The sequence below is a fragment of the Poecilia reticulata genome, chromosome 14, assembly GCF_904066995.2.
Source record: "Poecilia reticulata chromosome 14, P_reticulata-male-v2, whole genome shotgun sequence".
Classification (NCBI taxonomy): Eukaryota; Metazoa; Chordata; class Actinopteri; order Cyprinodontiformes; family Poeciliidae; genus Poecilia; species Poecilia reticulata.
Genome location: NC_088843.1, coordinates 13,425,876 through 13,449,498, shown reverse-complemented (window position 1 = coordinate 13,449,498; position 23,623 = coordinate 13,425,876). Strand labels below are relative to the sequence as shown.

The 23,623-nt window shown below is 39.4% G+C and overlaps 2 protein-coding genes and 1 long non-coding RNA gene across 10 annotated transcripts in view; 2 read left to right on the top strand and 1 right to left on the bottom strand.

Annotated features, from left to right (window-relative positions):
* Nucleotides 1-1,275: 1,275 nt before the first annotated feature.
* On the bottom strand, nucleotides 1,276-6,162 carry LOC145554898 (uncharacterized). The gene is made up of 2 exons (XR_014090943.1): nucleotides 6,074-6,162; nucleotides 1,276-3,170 (listed from the first exon to the last, which is right to left on the bottom strand). It is a non-coding gene; the product is annotated as an uncharacterized LOC145554898 (long non-coding RNA).
* LOC103475881 (T-box transcription factor TBX2b-like) lies at nucleotides 5,339-12,610 on the top strand. Its single transcript, XM_081615777.1, has 7 exons — nucleotides 5,339-6,341; nucleotides 8,883-9,150; nucleotides 9,229-9,375; nucleotides 9,458-9,534; nucleotides 9,624-9,760; nucleotides 10,302-10,849; nucleotides 12,185-12,610. The coding sequence occupies exons 1-7, from the start codon at nucleotides 6,061-6,063 to the stop codon at nucleotides 12,584-12,586; spliced, it is 1,860 nt and encodes a 619-aa protein (XP_081471903.1). The 5' UTR covers nucleotides 5,339-6,060; the 3' UTR covers nucleotides 12,587-12,610.
* Nucleotides 12,611-17,699: 5,089 nt separating this feature from the next.
* The window catches only part of acaca (acetyl-CoA carboxylase alpha), a 40,164-nt gene continuing 34,240 nt past the window's right edge, over nucleotides 17,700-23,623 (top strand). For 6 of the 8 annotated variants that reach the window (XM_081615367.1, XM_081615365.1, XM_081615363.1 and 3 more), the window contains exons 1-2: nucleotides 17,700-17,718; nucleotides 22,321-22,579. In XM_081615367.1, coding sequence (XP_081471493.1) covers nucleotides 22,350-22,579 — 230 coding nt within the window. In that variant the 5' untranslated portion in view covers nucleotides 17,700-17,718; nucleotides 22,321-22,349. The remainder of the gene's footprint in view (nucleotides 17,719-22,320; nucleotides 22,580-23,623) is intronic. The other 2 variants (XM_081615366.1, XM_081615364.1) reach the window with 1 other exon arrangement.

Here is a 23,623-nt window from a genome sequence, read left to right as displayed (position 1 = left end):
TAGTGTTGTAGAAATTATGGTGCTCTGAATTTGATTTTCCATGAAATAATGGAATGTATTTGTTTTATATTGGGGAAACTGTATAACAGGTTTAGCAAGAAAACTTGACAAATTCAACGAGTTTACAAAATCCATAATGTAATAAATAGTATAATTGGGCATCCGAAGGTATGAGGTCATTTGCAGCCATAGCCATGTGTCACCTCGGTGCAGTACTACTTTTAATCCGCCACTAATGTGTCCTTTGGGGCCTTTGTTGCTTTTAGGCTTCAATCTGACCTCCCATACCTTGTAAGACTCTTACTCTGATCAAACCTGTGAATCCTGGATTATAACGCAATTAACGCTCATCACAGTGCAACCAAGGTAAGAAGTCTTGACACCTACGGTGTTTGCTGAAAAGTTCCTCTTGTAATCTCGCTTACTTGATTAAGTGGTTCACCACCCTGTATGGTCTCCTCGGAAAACCTCTGCTAAACCGCTGAAATAAGCGGTTTATTTGACTTTTAGCACAAGATTTTTGTTGCATTAACAAACAGCTTCTCAATTGTCACAGCATAGACGTCCGAAGGGTTTCGCTTCATGCCGCAGAAGACAAACGTGAATACTGAGGATACCGAGAAGTCTGTCCGGGCTCACTCAAACTTTCCACTTCCAAATTTGGTGTTAGAAAGCAAAATTTATAGTTCTTTGAATCACAGCAAGTTGCCCAATTCCTGAAGCTTGAAAGCAGCCCCAATCCATAAACCACCACCAAGCATGACTTTAGATATTGTACTTTTTTTTTTGTCCTGTGTTTTATGGCTGATTTAGGCTTGCAATGGTTTAGATCTCATTCTGTTTTGTTTGCTTCATGCGAGAGTTGTCTGTGAACTTTGTGTATTTAAACAGGTCTTACTTAAGTAGGTTCAATAAGTGGGATTCTTTCTCTCTTAATGAACGACATCATAATATAAAAATCTGACTATCTTTGTCTGGAATTAACATTTACTTGGTTATCTAAAGATTTAAATGCGTCAAAACATCAAAAGCAAAATAAATATGTCATAGAAAAATACTTTTTTCAAAGCACTTTTGATTATATTTGTTGTGAAAATATCAATGATCATAACATATCAACTCTTCTTTGTGAATTTGTGATAGGAGTCAAAAACACTTGGACCATGCATTGAGTTCCAGACATGGCATAGCCCTGGATTTCCCACAGGAGACCTTAGAAGTACAGCAAGAAGGGTAGACCAGACTGAGGAAGTTAAATTAGGCGACAGTGATCGATTGACAACTAACATATGGAAGAAATTTTAATGTTTCAAATGCTTGGCGAATGTATTCTGTTTTAAAGCATGGTTCTCTGTTGGGTAAAATAGCGTCCCAACACCGGTTAATTGAACATAAGCAGTTGTTTTTCATGTTGAACTTAAGATAATCTTGTCAAGGATGTAGGGTCATCTATGGCCAATCCCCAGAACACAGATGCACCTTTGAAATGTAGAGCAAAGTTAAGCAGGGTCATAACAGGACAGAAAACAGGTTTGTCAAAACACAAATTACCTGCTGCAGACTACAAAAGCCCTTTTTTGACTGAAGAATCCATTCAAAAGATTAAGGCTGAGGACTAGATGCCATTACCTATCCTCAAATGAACTTCATGGACAGTAATGTCACCCAGAGGACTGGGCAGTTTATTGAGCTCTTCACCCTAAATAGAAGGAGAAGGTAAGGCCGCTTCACAAAGACACCTAATTTTAACCTCTTGTGTCTGTGATCTCATTATTTCTAATCCCAAATTTAAGTTCACATGGAAAATGAAGGCCTTGGCTCAGGTTTTTTTGTTCCAGAATCATCAGCGTCAAGTTAACCCTAATTATACAGTTGTAAGAACGGTCTCGATCGGATTTAGTTTGACCGTTTCTCAGACATTTTAAAATAGTTAACAGAAGTTGGGACTTTTTCCATTTTTTGTGCATTGGGATAAAAGGAGAGTGTGGAGGAAAAAAAACGTCGTTGATAAGCACAAACAGGAAACATGAAGATTCAAGAGGCAAAGATGGATGCTTCTTAGCAAGTTCAAACAGGGAATATAATATGGTTACTATGAATTTGAAATATAGCTACATGTGTACTAGAGACAGTTTATTTGCAAATCTGGTTATTTCCTTTTAAGTTTACAAAACCACAATGCAAAATACATTTGTGAGCAATGAAACACTCAACTTATTGTATCCCAACACCAAGGAGGAATTCAATTCATCATCTCTCCCTCCTCTATGGAAGCTAAGATCACAACTTAGTTCATCTCCAACTTGGGCGGGTGAATGATCTGAACCAACTTCAGCAAATTTGATCAAACACTCACCCCACCTCCAGCCTAGTCTCCCCTACTGCAACCCCACTTATCTTTGACGACTGCCTTCTTTTCTTCTGTCAACTTCTCACCTCTCAGCTGTCAACCATTCTCTCTGTTCCAGACTCCATTCCGACCACCACGACCACCATCTTTTCCCTATCAACACTTCAAGCGAGAAATGAACAGCAAAAAATACAGGTGTGAGACGCTGCAGGTCCTCTCAAGAGGTTGGTTGATAACCATCTTCGCCCCTCGCTGAGGTACCTGCTACAGCTTACCTACCAGTCTGGCATTGGGGTGGACGACGCCTTGCACTGAGCTCTGACCCACCTGGAGAAGCCTGGAAGCACTGCGAGGGTCGTGTTCTTTGATTTCTATAGTGCTTTTAAAACTATCCAGCCAGACTTTTGAGGGTTACATGGGAGATGTCAGGGGTGGCTCACCACCTGTCCGAGTGGATACTGAACTATGTCACCGAGTGCTCCCATTATGTGAGGATGTATAACCATGTCTCTGACAGGCTGGTTTGCTGTACAGAGACTCTGCAGAGAACTGCACCATGTTCAGCCTCTACATGACAGACTTTTCCATCCAATTCTAAGGCTTCCATCTTTTGGAGCGCAGAGAGTGCTCCTGGAGACCCTTTCTGACATGGTGGTGATATAAGCCATCTTCTATTCTGTAGTTTGTTGGGGCAGCAGCTTACCTATAGCCCATGGCCAAGGACACGGTTAGATAAGCTCATCAGGAAGGCCAACTCTGTCCTTGGATGGCCCCTCGACCCAGAAGGACATTGCTCTCGTCTCCCACCACACGCATGAAGCTGTAGCAGAAATGGAGAGCTCATTCAGCGACAGACTGATGCAGTCTCGGTGCACAAAGGCCTGTTATTAAAGATCCTTCTCAACAGCAGCACTAGTGATATCGACAAACTCAATAAGTGTTTACAACTTTGCTGGTATTTACAACATTTTTCAGTTTCTTATAGTCTGCTGTTATTTTTTTCTTGCACAAATACATGCATATGTGTTTTTCTTCTCAGTTTTGTCTTGTTAGCTGCCAGTCTATGCACAAAATTGTGCTTTCGTGTTTGTTTCGATGTGAAAACGTCTACAGTGATAATCCATGAAGGAGATAAAATTGAAGGACATGTGGCCTCCAATAAGGATTTTTTTTTGTATCATTTCAAAAATCAACATGATTTTCAAAAGACATTCACTTTTTATAGCGGGGTGTCTTCTCCCCACTCTCTTTGTCAAGCCTTCTGCCTGCTGATAGGGAGAAAGGTAGTTTTAACCAAACCTTGGGTTAGAAATTGAGACCCAGTTTGTTTGATTAGAAAAGTGATATGAAGAAGGCTCATTATGTTTCACACACAGCCATTTTCAACCAAATGATTAGTCTTTGGTAATCTTTACATGAGACACTAACACATTTATTTGGTTTGGAAACCTACTTAAACCAACCCGGAGGAGTTATATCAATCCAAGTCCATATTTAACCATGGACTGGGTTAACACAATACTCCAAATTGTGTTCCTTTTTTTTTTTTTTTCAACCCAGCTGACATTTCGAGTCAGTTAAAGCAGTGTTCCCCAACCCTGGTCTTCAAGGCACACTGCCCTGCATGTTTAGACGTTTCCCTGCTTTAACACACCCCATTCAGATGATTGCAGTTCAGAAAAAGCTTATTAATCAACCATCAATTGAAATCATGTGTGTTGAAGCAGGGAAATACCTAAAACATGCAGGGCAGTGTGCCTTGAGGACCAGGGTTGAAAAACACAGAGTTAAAGCATAAAATGTACTTTTTGGGTCACTAAGTTGTAAATTCAAGGGGTAATCAGGAAACATGAGACACAGCTAGGAGCAATCAAGGGCAGACAAGACAACACGGGAACTTAATTGACACACAGAAAAACCAAATCCTCGCACTTCCTCTATTAAAGTTTCCTCTTCATTAGCTTCATGACTTCCTTCAGTTTGGCTACTTTCCCTTCTATAGCTGACAGAAAAACAGCAAACGAAGGCATTCGAAAACCAAATATTATTAAAAGTGGCAATATTTCAACACATGGTTCTATTCTATATTATAGTGGGCCAAATGTATTAAAGGTTAAACTGATACTCTCACCCGCATCTGACACCGCCAGTTTCATTAACAGGATTAAAAAGAGGACACTGTAAGACTTTTATCCAGCCCTGAGTAGGAAGCACTGATCTCTTAAAGTTACAAATAACTTGGTTTAATAAAAAAAAAAAGTACTTCAAAAATAACATTCATAGCTCACATACATGAAGACAGATTAGTTTATTACTTAACAGTTTTAGTTTATGCCTGTCAGTTTAAAGACCAGATCTGTGTGGTACAGATGTGAGAAATAAGTGAGAAACTCTTCAACCTCAAGTGAGGAAACCTGCCCCACTCTCCTGGACAATACCTGTAAAGTCTTCTTTCATCAATAAATGTCCGAGACCAATCTAAGTAACCACGTCTCAGTGTTTCTTCAATACACCCACATAATGTTGTTACCCCAAAATGCTGCCAATTTTAAGAAGTTAACCTGTTCATTTTGTATCTAAACAGCTAAACATACAACAGTTCTTGTCCTAATATGTTGGTTTATTTCCTTTTATTTCCCTATGACATGTTTGTGCTTAAAGTACATCCGTTACTCAAATGCCTTTACAACCATCACATTATGTCATTTCTCAAATAAACTAGATAAATAGCAACATAGTATGTAAATCTCTTACTTTAGAAAAAAATATATACTCTACTGGACAACAGCCTAGTTGTCCAGTAGAGTATACTGGACAACTAGCCTGACCAGGAGCTGGCGTTCCTGGTCAGGAACGCCAGCTCACAAAGCAGCAAAGCTGAGTGTCATGTAATATTGAGTACTGTGAACCCTTTTTGTCATTCTAGTTCCCACCTAACACTGTCAGATGCCTTGAGGCATGGACATTTTTAGCTATAAAATGTCCCATTGGCTTTCCTTGCTTTTAGGACAAGAGGGGGAAAAAAGTGTTGAGACTACAGGAGACACTTAATGCTCATGTTTTGACATCAGGTGTTCTAAAATATGCAAAAGATGAAGCTTAAATAAGACATTTTGGCTCCTCCAAATATATTTTTTAATCCCTAGATGACAATTTGGCTCGGAGGAATTTTAATAAGAGAAGCAAATTACGCAGCTCCTTCAGGGACTACTTCCAACCGGTCCTTAGCTGGAGTCTCCTTCCTCATCACTTGTCCTGTCGTTCACTTCGCGGCCGACCTATCGCTTGAAATCAGCCGCGGGTCATTTACGTGCTGTGTTTCTTGCCTTTCCATCATGAGCCAGAGGGCTTAATACCGCCCCCACCTCTCCTTAGTGTGTCTAAGACTGTGACGCGCTGTCCTCAGAATTTGGGTTTATCTAGTGACGACTTACAAAGACACTGCAGATGCGCGACAGTCCACGTCTCTAGGTTTCCCCCTGTGAGTGGTCCTGTTCGAGTTAGGTTTATTTTTAATTAACTTTTTTCACCAGCTTTACGTATGATCCTCATATGCGCCGTTCCCTCTGTAGACGTTTACTAATGGATCGATTCACGTGTAAATGCACGGGCTTTCAAGATGTATTGGTAATGATACAAAGAATTCAATACACTCCCTCAACAGTTCCTGTTTCAAGCGCACTCGCTGAGTGTCTTCTGCTGCGGTTCCCATGGCTTACCAACCTTTCCGAGTTGACGGAGGAGACGCCTTTTCTCTGCCAGCGTTCATTCCCAGCGCACAGTCCTCACTTGTCCCCTCCATAGCCGCGGACGCACGGCTGCGCGCAGCTATGGAGCTCCGGAGTCGGCCAGCACACCCGCGGACCACGAAGCGCCACGAACAGCCCGAGCAATGGTTGAATGACGATCCGAAAGTCACGCTGGAATCAAAGGATTTGTGGAGTGAATTTCACAAGATGGGGACTGAGATGGTTATCACGAAGTCTGGGAGGCAAGTAGATCTGACGCACTAAGAAAACAAACTGCTGGATTTTAACCAATAAAACCAGTGGTCATTTCATTTTAGTTAAGACATTTATTTGAACAAAAAATATGATAGGTTTAACAACTACTTGAATAATTAAGTTCTAGCAAAATTAATGACGTTGAGGGTTTTTAAATCAACACCAACAACTTGGCAGGGAAAAGTAGGCTACTACTATTACTATGGAATTTTGGCCGTCAGCAAATTTTACCTTTGTGGTGTAGCTAAACTAGCAAAGTATAGAATGTTACTGATAAAATAACTTTTAGAATCTGTTCTAGCAAGGTGTAATTTATAGATTGTCTTACACCGTGTAGATAGGTCATTATTGGACTTGTCGGAAACAGTTAAGAAACTTCGCTTACTAGAAAATTCAACTTTGCCTTAGTGTTTTTACTAGTTAGGTCAAAACTGAAATAGTGACAAACTTTTTAATTTCTTTCTAAAAATACTAAATTTAAAGTTATTCCCTTATAACCACGCAGAGATGTTTCAATCATAAACAAGCTTCTGGGTTAAGAAGCCTAGCTTGCTAGCTCGACTTTAGCATTCGCTCAGTTACTAAACTAGTTTAGGCATGAAATATTACTGAAAGAGTAATGCATTTTTTAAATCCATTCTAAGGAGGTGTCGTTTCAACTTTGCCATTATAACTGCAGCTAAGATGCATTATTAAGTGACAAAAATGGTCTTGGGGACAGGAAGTTCAACTTACTACCAAGCTTAACTTTAATATTACCACTTTTGCTAACATAGCCAAAACTGGAAACAAGCTTGAATTTCTGGTGGAACTGAATTTACTTTAACTATCTTAACAGTTCTTACATTTTTGAAATTTTGCAAGTTTATATTGTGCAAATTGGTAGGCTATAGATTTAAAATGCAGGTATAGAAACATCTTAGTCTACTATATTAGCAATATATGGCGATGTGTTGTATTCCCTGATAAATACAGAACACCACTGTTAACTGAACAATGTTGAAGTATATTCTAGTGAAAATGTTTAGGTAGGATTGCTATTTTTAATGTAATAGTAAAGTAACATTAGATTTGAAAACTATAATAGAGGCTTAAATTACATTTTAATATTTAGGCAAGAACTGAATACCCTCCACATTTTCTTTTGCACAGTTAATATCAAGATTGTTGGAAATATTGTCATAGAGAAAAAGCTTTTCTAGTTAACAGTTTAAAAAAGTAGTGAACTAAAAAGTCGGGGCAATTCCATAGACATGTGAATTTTTGACAAGAAAACTGTCCTCAAGTTGACTCATTGGTAAAATATGCTTTCAAGAACCGCCTGTCACGATAAACGATAAATCAACTAATCGCACGATAAATTAAATCTATCAACCTCATTTTAATTATCGGCTTTCTTCCTGCCGTTTTTTCTTTCTGTTGATGCCACTGAATGAAAAAGGCTCAACTCCGGTGCTCTTCACTGACCCTCCCTTCCTATTTCCTTAGTGTAATGCCCAGCACACACTTCAAGAGTTGTCGGCCCATTTTCAAAACCTGAGAGACCACCACTAGCCGACAGAAAGCCTAGGCATAACGGTTCGATCGGGTTCGTCGTGCCTTGTGGTGTCCAGCCACATGGATACCACAATTTTAAAACCAGGCATTAATCAGTGTTTTACTAGAATCTGCCTGTGATGCATGTGGCTAGAGTCAGCGTAAAGTTTGACCCTTGTCATTTCTATATTCTTTGCACAAAATGTTGAATAAATATAAATGTTGTTTCCACATATCATCTCCAATGTCCGCTGGATTTTGCCGTGTCAGCTGTTTGGGATTCCCCTTATTATTTCCCCTCGGAAAGCAAGGAGGAGAATCCGCGCTTTCTGATTGGCTACCTGTCACAGTCAGCGTTAAGCTCCCAGTCGGGGAAAACCCCTGATTTAGATCGGAGCGGCCACGACGATCTACATCACACTACAGGATGATCGGTTACAAAATCACCAGCGACAATCTTAGATCGGCCAACGTTCTAAGATTATCTTAAGGGGAAAATAGAGGCAAAAAATCGTGTAGTGTGAACTATTGCATTAGGTAGTCGGATGTGCCCATCTTCTCTATTTAAATCTAGTGATTACTGAAGGGCAATATAGTACAGACTTCATAATCTGCACTCTTTTGGTTGAATGCATTATTTATTTCCACTTTGGCTTTATGTTGTTTAGTTTTTATTAAAGTACGTTTTTTGTTAATGGAGACTGAGAATCCATTTTATTATTGTTTTTGGTTGTTTTGTTTATTTAGTTTATTAGTTCCAGTGTTATGTGTTCTTTTGAAAATAAAATGTATCTATCTATGGCAGGAAATCACATGCGTTATTACGTAATTTCCGTTAAATCAGTGTCAAAAGGTCTTGAAACAATATTATAGTTTATCGCAATAATTTTTTTAGACAATTAATCGCTCAGCAAAATTTGTTATTGTGACAGGCCTAACCGCACATTATTTTAATTCTTGCATAATTTTCCACACTCAATTGTCAACAACAGGAGGATGTTTCCACCCTTCAAGGTGTGTGTGGATGGGCTGAACGAAAGCACAAAATACATCCTGCTGATGGATATTGTTGCAGTTGACGACTGCCGCTACAAGTTTCACAACTCCCAGTGGACAGTTGCTGGAAAAGCCGACCCGGAGATGCCAAAGCGGATGTACATCCACCCAGACAGTCCGTCCAAAGGGGAGCAGTGGATGAGCAAGCCTGTTGCTTTTCACAAGCTCAAACTCACCAACAACATGTCGGATAGGCATGGATTTGTAAGTAGCATTCAGTTCTAAATATTTAAAAATTGTAGGTAATGATAATTTTGCTTATGACCGTTGTTGATTTTCCAGACAATCCTAAATTCCATGCATAAGTATCAACCGAGGTTTCACATTGTAAGAGCCAATGACATTATGAAGCTCCCATACAGCACCTTCAGAACCTATGTTTTCCCAGAGACTGAGTTCATTGCTGTCACTGCCTATCAGAATGAAAAGGTAACTCATAATTTTGAGACTAGAAATATTGCTTGTCCTTGTTTAAGGAATAAGTTGCACATTTTCTTCCTTCACTATGTAGATAACGCAGCTGAAAATTGACAACAATCCCTTTGCCAAAGGGTTCAGAAATACCGGAAATGGAAGACGAGAGAAAAGGTAGGCATACTAACATTTAATTATGTGAACTTAGTACAACAGTTTTTCCACATTTTGACACATGGAGTTTTGGGTGTTGTATTTTACAGGGGCAAACAGCTTAGTAAATCAGACCAGGATGGTGATGATTCTGACGACTCATCTGGACAACCCAGTGCTAGTGAACCATTTTATTCTCCTCTGGAACTGGTCAGCAGCCCTCTGATGTCCACGCCAACCTGCCAAGGTGTGTTAACTTACTGTGTGCTTTTAAATAGACATGCTTTTTTTTTTTTAGAACTAACTAGCTAATTAATTAAATGTGATGAACTTAAAAGCAAGCAGGAGACAAGCAAAATCCCCAAAATTGTGCTTCATATTAGATTGACAATGAGCACAAATCCAGAAACCAAAAATACAGGAGAAGTCAAAGTCCAACCTGCAAAAGCCAGGCCTTGTGTAGATGAACTAGTAACTTTAAACTACTAATAACAAATATATTCTTTCTCTTTTAGCAAATATGCTGTAAATGCACAGTGAGCACGGAGAGCACCCATATTAAATTTTAACTCTATTCTGTAACAGAAATTCACCAAAAACTTTTTTTCCCCATGTCACCCCAATATTCCTTTGTGTTCATTAAATCTTCTGATTCCAATATATTGGCCACAAATTTGGTTCTAATAAAAGCTCAAAAAGTTTCAGCTTGCTTATTACCCCATCATACAATGACACGCATTACCCCAAAATGTTCTCGTTTTAAAACTTTTTCATGTGTTTCCTTACAGATGCAAAAGAAATTGAAAGCGATTCAGATATTTACCCTGAAGACGATGACATTTTGGAAGCCGGCCTTCCCAAGACTGCATCAACATTAACTATGAACCTGATGGATGAGGACGTTCTGCAAAACATGCCTGATTTTAGGCAAAGCCACAAGAAAAAGGATGGATCAAGGGATTTAATTATGCAAAGAGCACATGATGACAACCAATACGTTATAAAAGTGGGTCCTTTTAAAAACCAAAGGAGCGTAATCAAAGATAGAGGGCTATCTACAATGTCTCGATCACAAAGCCTAAGCTGCTTCAGTAATTGTCACGGTCCAACTTTCGATTTCCCGAGTGGCTATGAGCAACCATTTGTCACTCTACAAGAATCTTTTCAAGAAAAAAGGCAGCTACCACCGACAGGGAAGGGGCTTTCCTCTTTGTGTGTGGGACCTGGATTTACACCCTTGACTGGAATTAACAACTTTGAACAAGGAGGACTCTCGTGTCAAAGCATCCGGGCTTCGGCTCCATTTCCCTTCTCAAAACACACATTGGGATCTCAGGTAGGCTTTCAGAAATTCATTCAATTCTGTCATTGCACAATATTTATTCCCACCTATCTAGTATATTGTAGAATAACTACTTGGGATAATAAAAGCTGAAAGTATTGCCATGTAGAATAATTTTCTTTAGACCTTCCTGTTGGCACCTCTAAATGGGATTACATAAATTTGAATTTGGAGTTTTTTTTAATCTCCAACAAAAAGGTTCCCCTCTTTTAAATCTATGTTGAAGTTTCATCTCCCAGACCCGCTGAGTTTTAGTCATAAGTATCTCAAATGTAACAAAAAAAAACAAAAAACAATATGTCATGGATACCTTCATAGAACATATCTAATATCAAACAACATAGAAAGTGAAAACCAGAACACCTAAAGTCTGGGTCATTTCATGTGGGGTGATGAGTTGATTTGTGGAGACAGAAAATATGATTAAGACTCATTAACCAGACGTAACTGTTTCTAATGTTTCTCTGAGGTAATTAGATATTTTAAGTTATTAGATGCTCATATATTTTCTATAGCTATCACTGGCTAACTTTACTTTTCCAGCAAGATAGGTAAGACAGCTTTGTACTTTTATCACATCCTTGAGTTGTATTCAAGACCATCATCATTATGTGCACACAGATTTAAATGAAAGACATTGAAGGGGTACTTCAAAATGCCAAAAGGTTACAAACCAGAAATATCTGACACGTATTAGGTAATAATCTAGTCAACTTCATTTAGTTTAAATTCAGATTAGCTGGTCTTAGAAGATAAAGTTAACTAGTACGAGAGAGACCAAGACTGAAGTGGACTTCTACTGTGCTGAAAAAAATCTTCAGTCTCAGAAACATTCTAGTGATTTATGCAGACACAACTTTATAAACTTCTAGTCTAAACCATTCTCTCAATTGCAGCTGAAGGTTGTTCAACTTTAGTTTACAATTATTAAGACAAGAAATTGAGGAAGGATGTGTTGTGCTACTTCTTACCTTCCTGTTTGAAACAAGAGCTTCAAAAAATGTAAAAAGCATTTTGAGTTGATGGCGAAAAACTGGTCCAGCTCCCTCTCGGAATAGCCTTTAGCTTCATCCTATGAGACAAACCAATTTGGATTTACATTAAATAAGGATGCCAAGAGAGGTTATCTACTGCAGGTAACTCTGATTCAAAATGCTGAATGCTTTAATCCAGGGATAGCTTGTGGTCTATTTTTGGTTTGGTATTAAGATCAACGTAAGGTGCAAGCAAAGCTTAAGTCTGGAATCTGAAGAATGATTTTAACTGAGTCGCAGCACCATTCTGAGGTTATGACGCTGTTCTAATAATTAATTTATTTTCCCCAAACAGGGAGTCACTCTGTCATCTGTCGATGGAATGCCATCATATCCATACCACTGTGTGGCACCAATAGGAGTGAGTGTTTCAGCTCTCCCAACCAGCTCTGCCACGCCGTCACTTTCTGGAATCCGTCATCACCGAAACCGTCAGCCTTGGTTGAGATTAAGTCCATATCAGATCCCACCATCTTTCACTTCTTGCCAAAATTTCCTAACGACCATCCTGCCTGGAAGGTCATCTTCGCAGCCTGAGCTGTCCAAGTATGGAAGCAAAGACTGGAGTTTGCCATCCGGACGCCACAGTTACCAAGCAAAGGCCATGCAAAAGACTGTTTCCCCAATTGTTATGGGGTTTGCTGATGAACTACAACACACTTTCAGGATTGGCAAATTGCACACGAATGGCAACTAAAAATAAATAACCAGTGAAAAACAACGGTTCTGTTGTTTTTATTTCCTTCTCATGAGGATATCTGCATCCATTCAATTCCAGGTCAATACGACACATTTACAGGCTCTAGCAAACCTAAGATTGAAATAGCTGCTTTAAAGTTTTCCACAAGGAAGCGATTACAAAGATTTTAAAATATTTAATCTATCAACCAAATTTTTCAGATGCATTCATGTGATATGCCACAGAATTGAGAAGCCAGTAACAAACCTGATGATCATTTAAGATCGATTAGATTAATGCGTCAACATGCAGTCATGTTCCAAGAGTTTTAAATGGATTTGGGAGGAAGATTCCGCCTTCCAGCCCGGATCAGAATGTGTCTGGATGTTAGGCCTAATCCTTTAAGTTAATTTGGGTAATTAATCCGTCTGTTTCATTAGAGGACTTCCGTACACTTTTTCAGTGAGGACATCCTACGTGGTTGTATTTGTCCCCGGTCTCTCCATTTTCGTCTCGGTGATGGCATTAAAGGAGGCATTTTAAGGCAAAGTAAATTCTTGCTCTAACTGCCTTAATTAGACTAAGACCTAATCTGAAATTTCCTTTACTCTGATCAGTGTCCGTAGTAATAAGGTTGGACGCTCCTTTTCACCCTCTAACTGGACATCTACTGACTGGACACCCAAAATACCAACACAAGCTTCATGCATTAAGTTTGTCTTTCAAGCATAAATGGGACTTCTGCCAGAGACACAAGCCAGAATCTGCAGGCTGTCAGTTTTTGCCACTATATATAATTTATGCCTGCCTACACAGTTCAGTAAAAAATTTACAGTAAAACTTAGGGGTTAAACAGTTTTTACTTTTTATTGTCACTCAAATCTTTGTGCTTACTCAATTTTGCTTCCACTTGCCCAATTGTGATTTTGCACACGTCCCAGTGTGTCCCATCCATCCCTGGGCGGCTGCCACTGTAATGAAATAGTCAATGTTAATCACTTCACTATTAAGTGGCTTAAACGTTGTGGCGGATTGTTGCATAAATGCATGTTTACAAACAGCTTGTTGGTGCTTACAGAACACACAGAGGATAAATTGAAGGTTTAAAACCCATTTGAAGAGTCACAGGAATCACAAGTGCATAGAACCGGGGGGAAAGCGGGCATGTACCTATCCCAGCAAAGGTGAAGAAAAGCCACAATGTGGCACAGTTTTACTCTGTCTCAGACACTGACAGATACTGACACAAGCTAAATTATCAATTCATATTATACAAGTGGTAGCAGGCTAAAACCCAGCACCTTTTCTTGCCACCTGGATTCTAAACGGGATAAAACCAGAGCAGAAAATGGCAGAGGAAGGGATGGATTTCCAGTGAAAAAAGTACCAATTATGTCATTTTATTAATTGAATTTGATTGTGTGATTTCAAAACTAAGCTCGTTTTAGCTTAGTTTACCACTCACTGAACTGAGTGGTATAAGTGCCTATGAATACCACTCATTTAGGTCTAAGCATTAATTTTACACCTGGAGTGAACCCACAAACTGATATTTAGGTTTAGTGGGAGTTTTTACAGTGGGGGTAATATTACCAAGTTGTGTTGTGTGATGCCGATGATCTTCTATCAAATTCTAACACAAAGAAGAAAGTGAGGTAAGTGTAATATTATTTCAAAGGTGTGCAGATCCATCCATCCATCCAGGGACGCAACTACATACCGTCATCGGCGCCCCCGGCCCCAATGACATAAACTTGGACAATTTATCTTTAATTAAAGTATCAATAATAATAAATGTGCATATATGTGAATAGATTGCTGCCTATAGGGCAATTCAAATGAATGAAACAAAGGCAGGGCAATATTTGATCATTTACCATATAAGTGAGCCAAAGAGCCACTTCTGTTGGCCTGTGTCTAGAACCGCATATGGGCTGCAGGTCTGAGGCTTTTTGTTAGCATGTTTTCTATCAAGCTCCCAGGCCTCTGGTAGAGGACCCAAGCTCAGAGGATGATAGAGACCACTCGCGGAGGGTGAGAAGGGAATTTTATATATATATATAGTGAGAGAGAGATGGATAGATATATAGATTGATATCAATATATATATATATATATATATATATATATATATATATATATATATATATATACTGGGTGATATATATATATACATCACCCAGAAAGATTAATAGTTTTCACATTTTTCCCAATTTGTAAAGGTTTAGACTTCTAAAATCTCTTTTTGTTTGACGTCTCTCTTCTGGTTCAGATATATTGTTCTCCTCTGCTGACTCTGCAGCAGCTTGAGGTTCTGGTTCCTGAGGTGTGTTTTGGTTTACATCTTCCTTTAATGTAACCATCATCTGTGGAGGGCGTGTTCAGTTCTTCTGTTAGGCCTCTTTCCCCTTCTATGGAAACTACAGGAACTGTTAGGTCTTCAAAAACAGTGCAAAGATTTGTTTCTATTTCTTCAGAAACTTATCAGGGGGATCTCTGAATCAGATTTTAGTGTCTTATTGTTTGGGACCAAGTTTTTATCTGTCTCTATTGGCTTTACAACAGTTTCTAGTTCAGCTTTTATTGCCGTCTTTCTCTTGTTCTTACGTTTAAATTTCTTCGATGGCCTTTTCTTATCTTTCTGGTCCCCATTCTGTTGTATATCAGGGACCATTTCATCTTCAGTTACCTGCTGTGGTTTCCCAATCACTGATTCATTTTTATAGATCTCAATTATGATAGTGGCTGTCTCATCCCCGACTGCTTCTGGTATTGAAACTTCTTCTTCTCCAGTGTTTTCAACAGAAAGTTTTTCACTATTCAGGGTCTCCAGTTCAGACACAGCTTTCACTGCTGCTTTTCTTTTGTTCTTACGTTTAGGTTTCTTTGTTGACCTTTTCTCATTTTGTTTTTTCTCAGAGATAATTTCTTCCCCGGTCGCCTGCTGCAGTTTGTCGATCACTAGTTCATTTGTCTGACTGTCAGTTTTGATGGTGGCTGTCTGACCTCCAGCTATAACTGACATAGAAACTTGTTCTTGTTCAGTGTTGACTCCAGAAATCTTTTCGCTATTGGGGATTTCCAATTCAGACACAGCTCTCAATGCTGCCTTTCTCTTCTTCTTCTGCTTATATTTCTTTGATGACCTTTTCTTCACTTTTTGATCCCCACTTTGATGCGTTTCAGAGATAATTACCTCTTCAGAAATATGCTGGTGGGTAGAGATCATTGTTTCAATCATATGAATCCCGTTTTTGATGGAGGCTATCTGATCCCCAACTGACATAAACATCTGGTTGTTCACTGTTTTCTAAAGAAACATTTTCATTATTGAGGATCTCCAGCTCAGAGACAGCTTTCTCCTGGGTTATTGCTGCTTTTCTCTTGTTCTTACGTTTAGATTTCTTCAATGGTTTTTTTCTCATCTTGATGGTCATCATTTAGTTGTGCTGTCGAGACCGTTTCTTCTTCGATCGCCTGCTGAAGTTTACCGATGACCTTTTCATTTGTGTGAATATCAGTTTTTATGGAGGCTGCCTGATCCTCAGCTATTTCTGGTACTGAAACTTCTTGTTCAGTGTTATCTCCAGAAACTTTATCATTGTTGAGGTTTTCCAGCTCAGACACAGCTCTCACTGCTGCCTTTCTCTTGATCCTTCATTTAGATTTCCTTGATTGCTTTTTCTCCTCTTGATGGTCCCCATTTGGTTGTGTTGTGGAGACTGTCTCTTCTCCAGTGATCTGCTGAAGTTTATCGATGATCGTTTCATTTGTGTGAATCTCAATTTTGATGGAGGCTGCCTGAACCTCAACTATTTCCAGTACTGAAACTTCTGGTTCACTGTTTTTGGCAGAAACATTTTCATTATTGAGGGTCTCCAGCTCAGAGACAGCTCTCATTGCTGCCTTTCTCTTGTTCTTACGTTTAGAGTTCTTTAATGGCTTTTTCTCCTCTTGATGGTCCCCACTTTGTTGTGGTGTGGAGACCGTTTGTTCTCCGATCGCCTGCTGTTGTTTACCGATGACAGTGTCATTTGCGTGATTCTCATTTTTGATGGTAACTGTCTGATTCCTAACTATTTCTGGTACTGACATGTCTTGCTGTTCGCCGTTTGCTCTAGGAACATTTTCATTACTGAGGGTTTCCAAATCAGATGCAGCTTTCATCACTGACTGCTGTTCTCACCTGTGGATCTCTTGAATACCTTTGTTTGTCGGTCCTGATGTCCATTCGGTTGTGTTACAAAGGGCTGTTTTCGTAGCAATAAAAAGAGCTCAGTTTGGGTTGAAATTGACTGATAAACTGGTTCCAAGTGACATCTGGTTTCCAGTGCAGCTATCTCAGTTTGTGTTGCTATTGTTTGACGGAGTGGTTTCAAGTGACGTCTGGTTTCCGGCACATCCATCTCAGTTTGTATCGAAGGAGATTGGTAGACAGGTTTCTGCTGTGAGGTGTCTTGTGAATCCGTTTGAATTGCAACAGAAACCATTGACTTCTTCCTTTTTCTTCTTTCTGAGACTTTCTTCATCAGATCTTTCTTCTGCTGTTTAAGTTCAGCGTTTAGCTTATTATTTACATCGAACATGTCATCAAGCTGTGTCATTAAGTATTTTTGTACCTCGATATATTCAGACTCCTTGGATTTGGCAAGACACGTACACTTTGTTTGACTTATCACAGTGTTCGTCGAATAGCTTTCCTTTTTCAAGGAAGCTGCCTCATCACGTTCTTGGGCCGGCATTGAAACATTTTAGGTTTCAATATTCTCTGCAAAAAAAACTTACGTCTACGCGAGGTTCTGAGTTGGGAAGCATTTTCCACAACGTCTTTTTTCCGCTGCTGGGCAAAGCTCCGGGATCATTTTGTTTTTCCGGCTGAGAACCGTTATCGATGTCACTGTTTTCAGTAAAAACCGTTAGATCGATGAAAGCACCTCACTCGGGGAAAGATTTCCATAACAGTGGCGTCTTCTTGATACGCATAGTCTTTGACTGTAGGCGGGCTTTTAAACTGTCACTGGTTGCCATAGTAACCCACCATTACCTTGTTGACAGGGTCGTAACTAAATATTATTCAAGTGGATGCGAAAACATAAATCGGCGTCCCTCCTCCCCCCAGACCAGTGTTTTTCAACCTTTTTTGACCCAAGGTACGTTATTTTAATTGAAAAAATCTCGAGGCACACCACCAACCAAAAATGGAAACAAAGATACTCAGTAGCCGCCTCTATTCCATATATAGTCATTCTTATCGAAGTCTCTTGAATAGGAATCAAATAAACACAAAAATGCATTTTTATCACATTTTACATTGAAGAAATTGAAGAAAGACAAAGGTCTTCCTCAGCAGCTCTCAGTCTCTCTCTGGTTTAAGTTTTTATAGTAGCCAGACTAGAGCAGCTGATTTCACACAGACATGTTGTGGGAAATGGACTCATGTTCTTTCCAACTACTGCTGAGCTTCACTGTCTTTTCCATCACTGTCGTCAGTCTTGCTAGATACGACGCTCTCACCGCTACCTGTAACGTTCATGCATCACTAATTCTCTTGTTGTAATGTAAAATGCTCTGTACCTACTGCCATCTAGTGGTAAGAAAATTACATGATTACGCCGCAACTACTACAGCAGACACTCGAAGATGGCATTATTTGCAGATAATTCATTTTCAAAAAATCTTTTAAAATCAATTACCGTATTTTTTGGACTATAGAGCGAACCATACTGGCATCTTCAATTTTTTTTTTGAAAAAAGAAAACAACAACAACAAAAACTGGAAGCGCCCTCTGCTGGGTCCATAAGGACCCAGCAGAGGGCGGCGTCCTAATAAATCTGCTGCATTAAAGGACGCAGCACTCCGTCTCCAAAGCGGAACCATGGTTTCGTTCACACCGAGCTTAAATGCAGCGGCTCTATTTCCCTCCTGTAGTGCCAGATCGACAGCCCTCAACTTAAAAGCTGCATGATATGAGTTCGAAAACATTTCTCCATCGTGCCTGCTGCTTAAAAATACCCCTGAACAGGTTGAAAATTAGCACGTTCTTCTTTTGATTTACAATTTTGACTTCTAATGATTCACTTCCTGCTAGAGAGCCCCCTGGTGGTTGAAGAAAAATACACAGCAAAGCCACAGCGGGCTACAATCCGCATGGTTCAAAGCTTAGAAAAAAAAGTAGCAGCTTATAGTCCGAAAAATACGGTACCGTAGGTGAAATTGAATAATTTCCACGGCACACCTGACGATTACTCTCGGGTGCCGCGGAACAGTGGTTGAAAAACATTGCCCCAGACGAAGAGACGTGAAAGGTAAAACTCGCTACATTTACCCCGTTCTGTGCGCGAGGTGAAGGAGCGTAAGGGCGCGCTGAAGTGTATACGAAGACGTCATCGGCGCGCTGCCCCCTCCAGACGGGGATTTGACGCCCCCTCTGGTGCAGCGCACCTATTTGTTGCATGCGCTGCATACCCACTTTTTGCGCCACTGCATCCATCCATCAAATATGCTTTGTCTGTGCATGGTCATATGTGGGAGTTGGTACCTATCTGCAGCACAATGCAGGTTTTCCATCTGCAGGGTACACATTGGACATGTCACCAGTCCAGGACAGAAGGTTGACGCAGCTTTTTCTCCTTGTTAATCAAAGCTCCCCCCGCCCCTTTTTACATAACAGTGACCTAGGGTGAAAATGTAACCCCATAAAATTGTCTGACAAAAACAACACAAACGGAAAAATAAAAACGTTCTAAATTTGAACCTGTCAGATTACGATCCCATATAGTATTGATGATGTAAACCAAACTTAACGCCTCTGTTGCCATCTAGCGGCTCAATACTGCATTGACATAGATTTTATATTTAGTTTACATCAAGGATTCATTTCCTTCAGTTCCTTCTCAAGGGAATATATTACGTTATCGACAAAACATGAGCGTACACAATTATTTGCATAAAAATGTACTCATGACTAATTTGAGTAAGCTGAGTTGGTTAGTTTGGACATTTGCTCATAGTCTCTTGCTTATTTCCCTTACATATTTGGTATTAGATGTGATCCTCACAAAAAAAGTTAAAAATAACTAAATTCCCTGGGCATAATACTCTGTCGTGTTTGGTCAACGGCAGGTAAATTTACAAACCAGCACGGTGGAGCCTAGTTCGAGACTGAAACCAGATAACAACACACCGGCACACGACGCACGTGCAATTGGCAGTTGACAGTCCGGCTCTCTTCCGGGTGCATCACCTCGTGCACCGCTCTAACCCCGCCTACAAAAGCATTTGGGATTTTGATTGGTCCGCCATGAATGAAGCGTTTCTAGATGTAGTTGTAACAGATATGAAGTACTCAATTCGAATAATGGAAAGTACTGACTTATTAGAACTCAGTTCAGTTTAAGAACATTGCACTGTTTCACATTTCTAATAAGTTAGAGGAACCGAAAACGGCAAAGATTAAGTGAGTTTCACAGATGATATTGTATATTATTTAGTTTAAAAGACGGCATTCAGATCAGCAATAACAAATTCAGTTCTTAGTGTAAATGTGCAACGTAATCAAAGAGACTAAATTTGATTTACAGTCAGGAGATTTAAGAATGCAGCATGAAATCACAGTATTTACCATAACTACAAAACATACATTTTCAAGGGCTACACAAAAAGTTAATAAAAATAAACTGTCAACATGAATGGCCACTATATTATAAGACTTTTGATTAGCTTCTAAAATCCGTGTAGATTTAGAGCACTTCCTGTGAGATATTATTCAGCAGGGACAGGGAAGTCAAAACACAGTTTAATACACTTATAAAATATAACTGCATTTAATGATGCTTACCAAGAAAAAGCTGTATTTTTAGTTAAAATTAGACAGTGATAGGATGAGTTTGACTTTTTATCTAATATTTTAAGATATTTTATGGTTTGACTTGATTTTAGTATAGTTTGCCCTGATTATTAATTTAATTTAAATTAATCAATATTTTATTACATCAAGAAAGGAGAAAACATTTTCAAAGATGCAGGTGTTTTTGTTAATTAATTTGAGGTTAGTTTTTAAGGGTCTCACTTCATGAAAATACTGATGTTCTTTCTGTGTTTTTGATAAGTAGTAAATTTAATTATCATACTTAAAAAAATGACTTATAAAAATAAATAAGGCTTAAATAATAATAATTAATAATAATAATTATTATTAATTATTATTATATTATAATAATAATTATTTTTTAAATGAACTTTAATTTTATCCCCACATTAAAAAACCGTTGCGAGCAACGTTATCTATTGGAACTAGTTCTACAGCGGAAGAAGTTGTCACAGGTCACTGTCCCGGAGTAACCTTCCTGCGCATCATCACATCACACCACTCTCTGCTGTTGAAGCGGCTGCGAGAGCGGAGTGACCTCACCATGATGTGATTTCTTTCATTTTTTTTCCTTTAATGTTTACAGAAGAAAGACATGTCCGAAAGAAACCGCTAAGTTATTGATTTCATTCAACCAACCTTTCCAGGATTACGTGTCAGTTTATCTCCACCGGTAGGTTTCATGACGACTAGATATGATCCCAGATTATGTTCTAACAGAGAGTCTACGCTGTAGGACTGGTGTTTTACGCTTTAGGATTCGCGTTCAGGCAGCACCACTGTTCATTGTAACACATTATAATAGCTTTAGCTGTCGCCTTGTGAGCTAGCCATATTAGCATCTTATCGCCCTACCTGCTGTAATAGCAGAGGCAGCTAGCTTTGACAGGTGAAGTAAACTCGAAGCGAGGTTTTAATGAAGAGTCAGCTTTAATTATGTATTATTATATCTGACGGGGAGTTATGTTAGATAGCAAGCTAAATGCAGCCGTCGTTGTCATTTAGTGATGTTTCCCTGGCTCACTTTTACCGTTTGTCTGGCTGCTGTGTTCGGCTTGTTTTTCTGGTCCCGCAAGCACTTATCGATAGGTAAGGTGTGCCCTAAGTAAGAGACGTTCCTTCCCCCTTTAAACAAACAAGAGGGGTAACAGTTAGTGAGTTGAGCTTGTTTTCTCCGCTCGGTATTTCACTTTAAGTCGGACATACTTGGTCATTTAGAAACCTAAAAGGTTACTGAGGCGTTTAGCATTACATTTACTTGCATCAAGTGTCGTTGTTAAGATATCCACGTGTTTAGTTTGCTATTGTGTTGGTATATATGTATGTGTGTGTGTGAGGTTAGTAATACTGTCACGTGGTAAAGGAAAAGCGTGTTTAATGGTAATTTGTATGTATTTGTGACGTAGAACCCAACTCATAAGTTAAGGGCTTGTTTTAATTTTTTATGTATTTATGTAAAACAGTTTAGAATATGTACCACTGTAGATATTTAGGTTCATTTCACACTTTTGTTTAATAATTTATATAAATATACGTTTTAAAAGCCAATTCTTAATTGGCAAGGTTTTAGTTGATTTAGTTTTAATTAGAGCCTCTAATATATTTGGTCTCCTAACTACTGGTGAAAGCATTGCACTCATTTTATACATACATTGTATGCAAGTGTGGCGTGTTTAATAAAATGTATCTTTCTAGGTGCTGTTGAGAATCTGGGTCACTTTCTGTTACCTAAGTGTTGCAATATCAATAAAAGTTACGTTTATGCAATCCACTTTTGCAATTTAACAAACAGCACCATGCTCCGGCTTGATGTGATGCGATACGTTATGAACTCTGATCCTCCTTTGTAACTCATTCTGCCTCTGCGCCGCTTCCCATCTTCAGTATTCGCTGCCTGCTCGCGTTGGCCGGTCATGGCAGAGCAGGACGGTGCCGCCAAGAAGAACCCGGCCGTCGGGGCCTTGCAGTCTCACTTCCTGGTGGGCTCCATATCGGAGGAGAACTCCGAGGATGAAATCCACGGGAGGGTAGATGGGTCGCCGGAGGACAAGGAGATCAGATCGCTGTCACCGTCTTCCTGTAGCTCCGACAGCACGAATGAGATGGGTTTCGATTCCATTGACGGCATCATGCACAATTTAAGGTTGGCATCAAAATCTGAATTTATGTTTTACTTTTTCTTAGGTTTGTCTTCATTCATAACTCTTTCACCCCTTGGAATTAATGTGTAAGGCATGCAGATGTGTGGTCCAGTGTGAGTTGGAGCATAGCTGTACTTTTTCCATTCGTGCATAAGGTCTTTTTACAGTACGTGTGAAAAAATGCGGTCTCCATATTTGCACATGAGGTTCTGTGTGTACACTGTGTGTGTGTGTGTGTATGTATGTATGGTTTTCCAGGAGACGGCACAAAGATTTCTGAGTATGGGTTTGGAAAACATGTGAAGTACTCACACACAGAAATCTTTTAAGCAGGAGTCAGAAGGAGATGCTCAGCACTGATGGACATTTGTTGAAAAAAAAAAATCCTAAAAAAAACCAAAACCTTTTTTTTTTTTTTGTCTTCGTGCAAGTCCAAATACCATAATAATCACAGCTGAGTGCCAAAAACTTTTTGAAAAACTTCTGAATATATCTTTTTTTGTTGAGATATTTTTTTTTCACTGTTTTTCACCCAAGTCTTATTTCTAAATAGTATTCAAAATTCACAGCCAGCAGGGTGAAAACTCTAGAAATAGTTGTAGAAATACTACTGGTAAACACTGGATGGGGATCCCTCAAACTGTCAAACTAGCTGAAACTCATTCACCTCATGCTGTGACCGCTGCAGTGATGCAACCAGTCAGGATCAGGCCACAGAAAGCCAACCAGCCGTACAAGCTCAGTCCTGCCACACCCTCTAGCTGATGGCAATTCTCCACGTGTCTGTCATAGCTCTTATCCTGACTGACTATTAAAACTCACAAATCTCGCTGAGCCCATGCTGTCACATCTGTGTTTTAATGCCGGTAAAAGAATACCAGTTATTGTTTTGCACGTTGTGCTTTCCCTGTCGCATTGGTGTTCCCTTCCTGCCAGTGCTTTTCAGGTTTTTAGCGCAGACGTTTACGGGCGCTTGTGTGACTCACCTACAAGCAATTACTTGTGAGATACAGTAGTCAAGCAATATACAAACGCAGATAAGTTTC

Excerpts from the sequence above, each read along its gene's own strand:
- LOC103475881 (XM_081615777.1), top strand. The coding sequence starts at position 6,061 with ATGGCTTACCAACCTTTCCGAGTTGACGGAGGAGACGCCTTTTCTCTG. Across the intron at positions 9,376-9,457 it reads CTGCCTATCAGAATGAAAAG|ATAACGCAGCTGAAAATTGA; the intron begins GTAACTCATAAT and ends TTCACTATGTAG. Across the intron at positions 9,761-10,301 it reads GTCCACGCCAACCTGCCAAG|ATGCAAAAGAAATTGAAAGC; the intron begins GTGTGTTAACTT and ends GTTTCCTTACAG.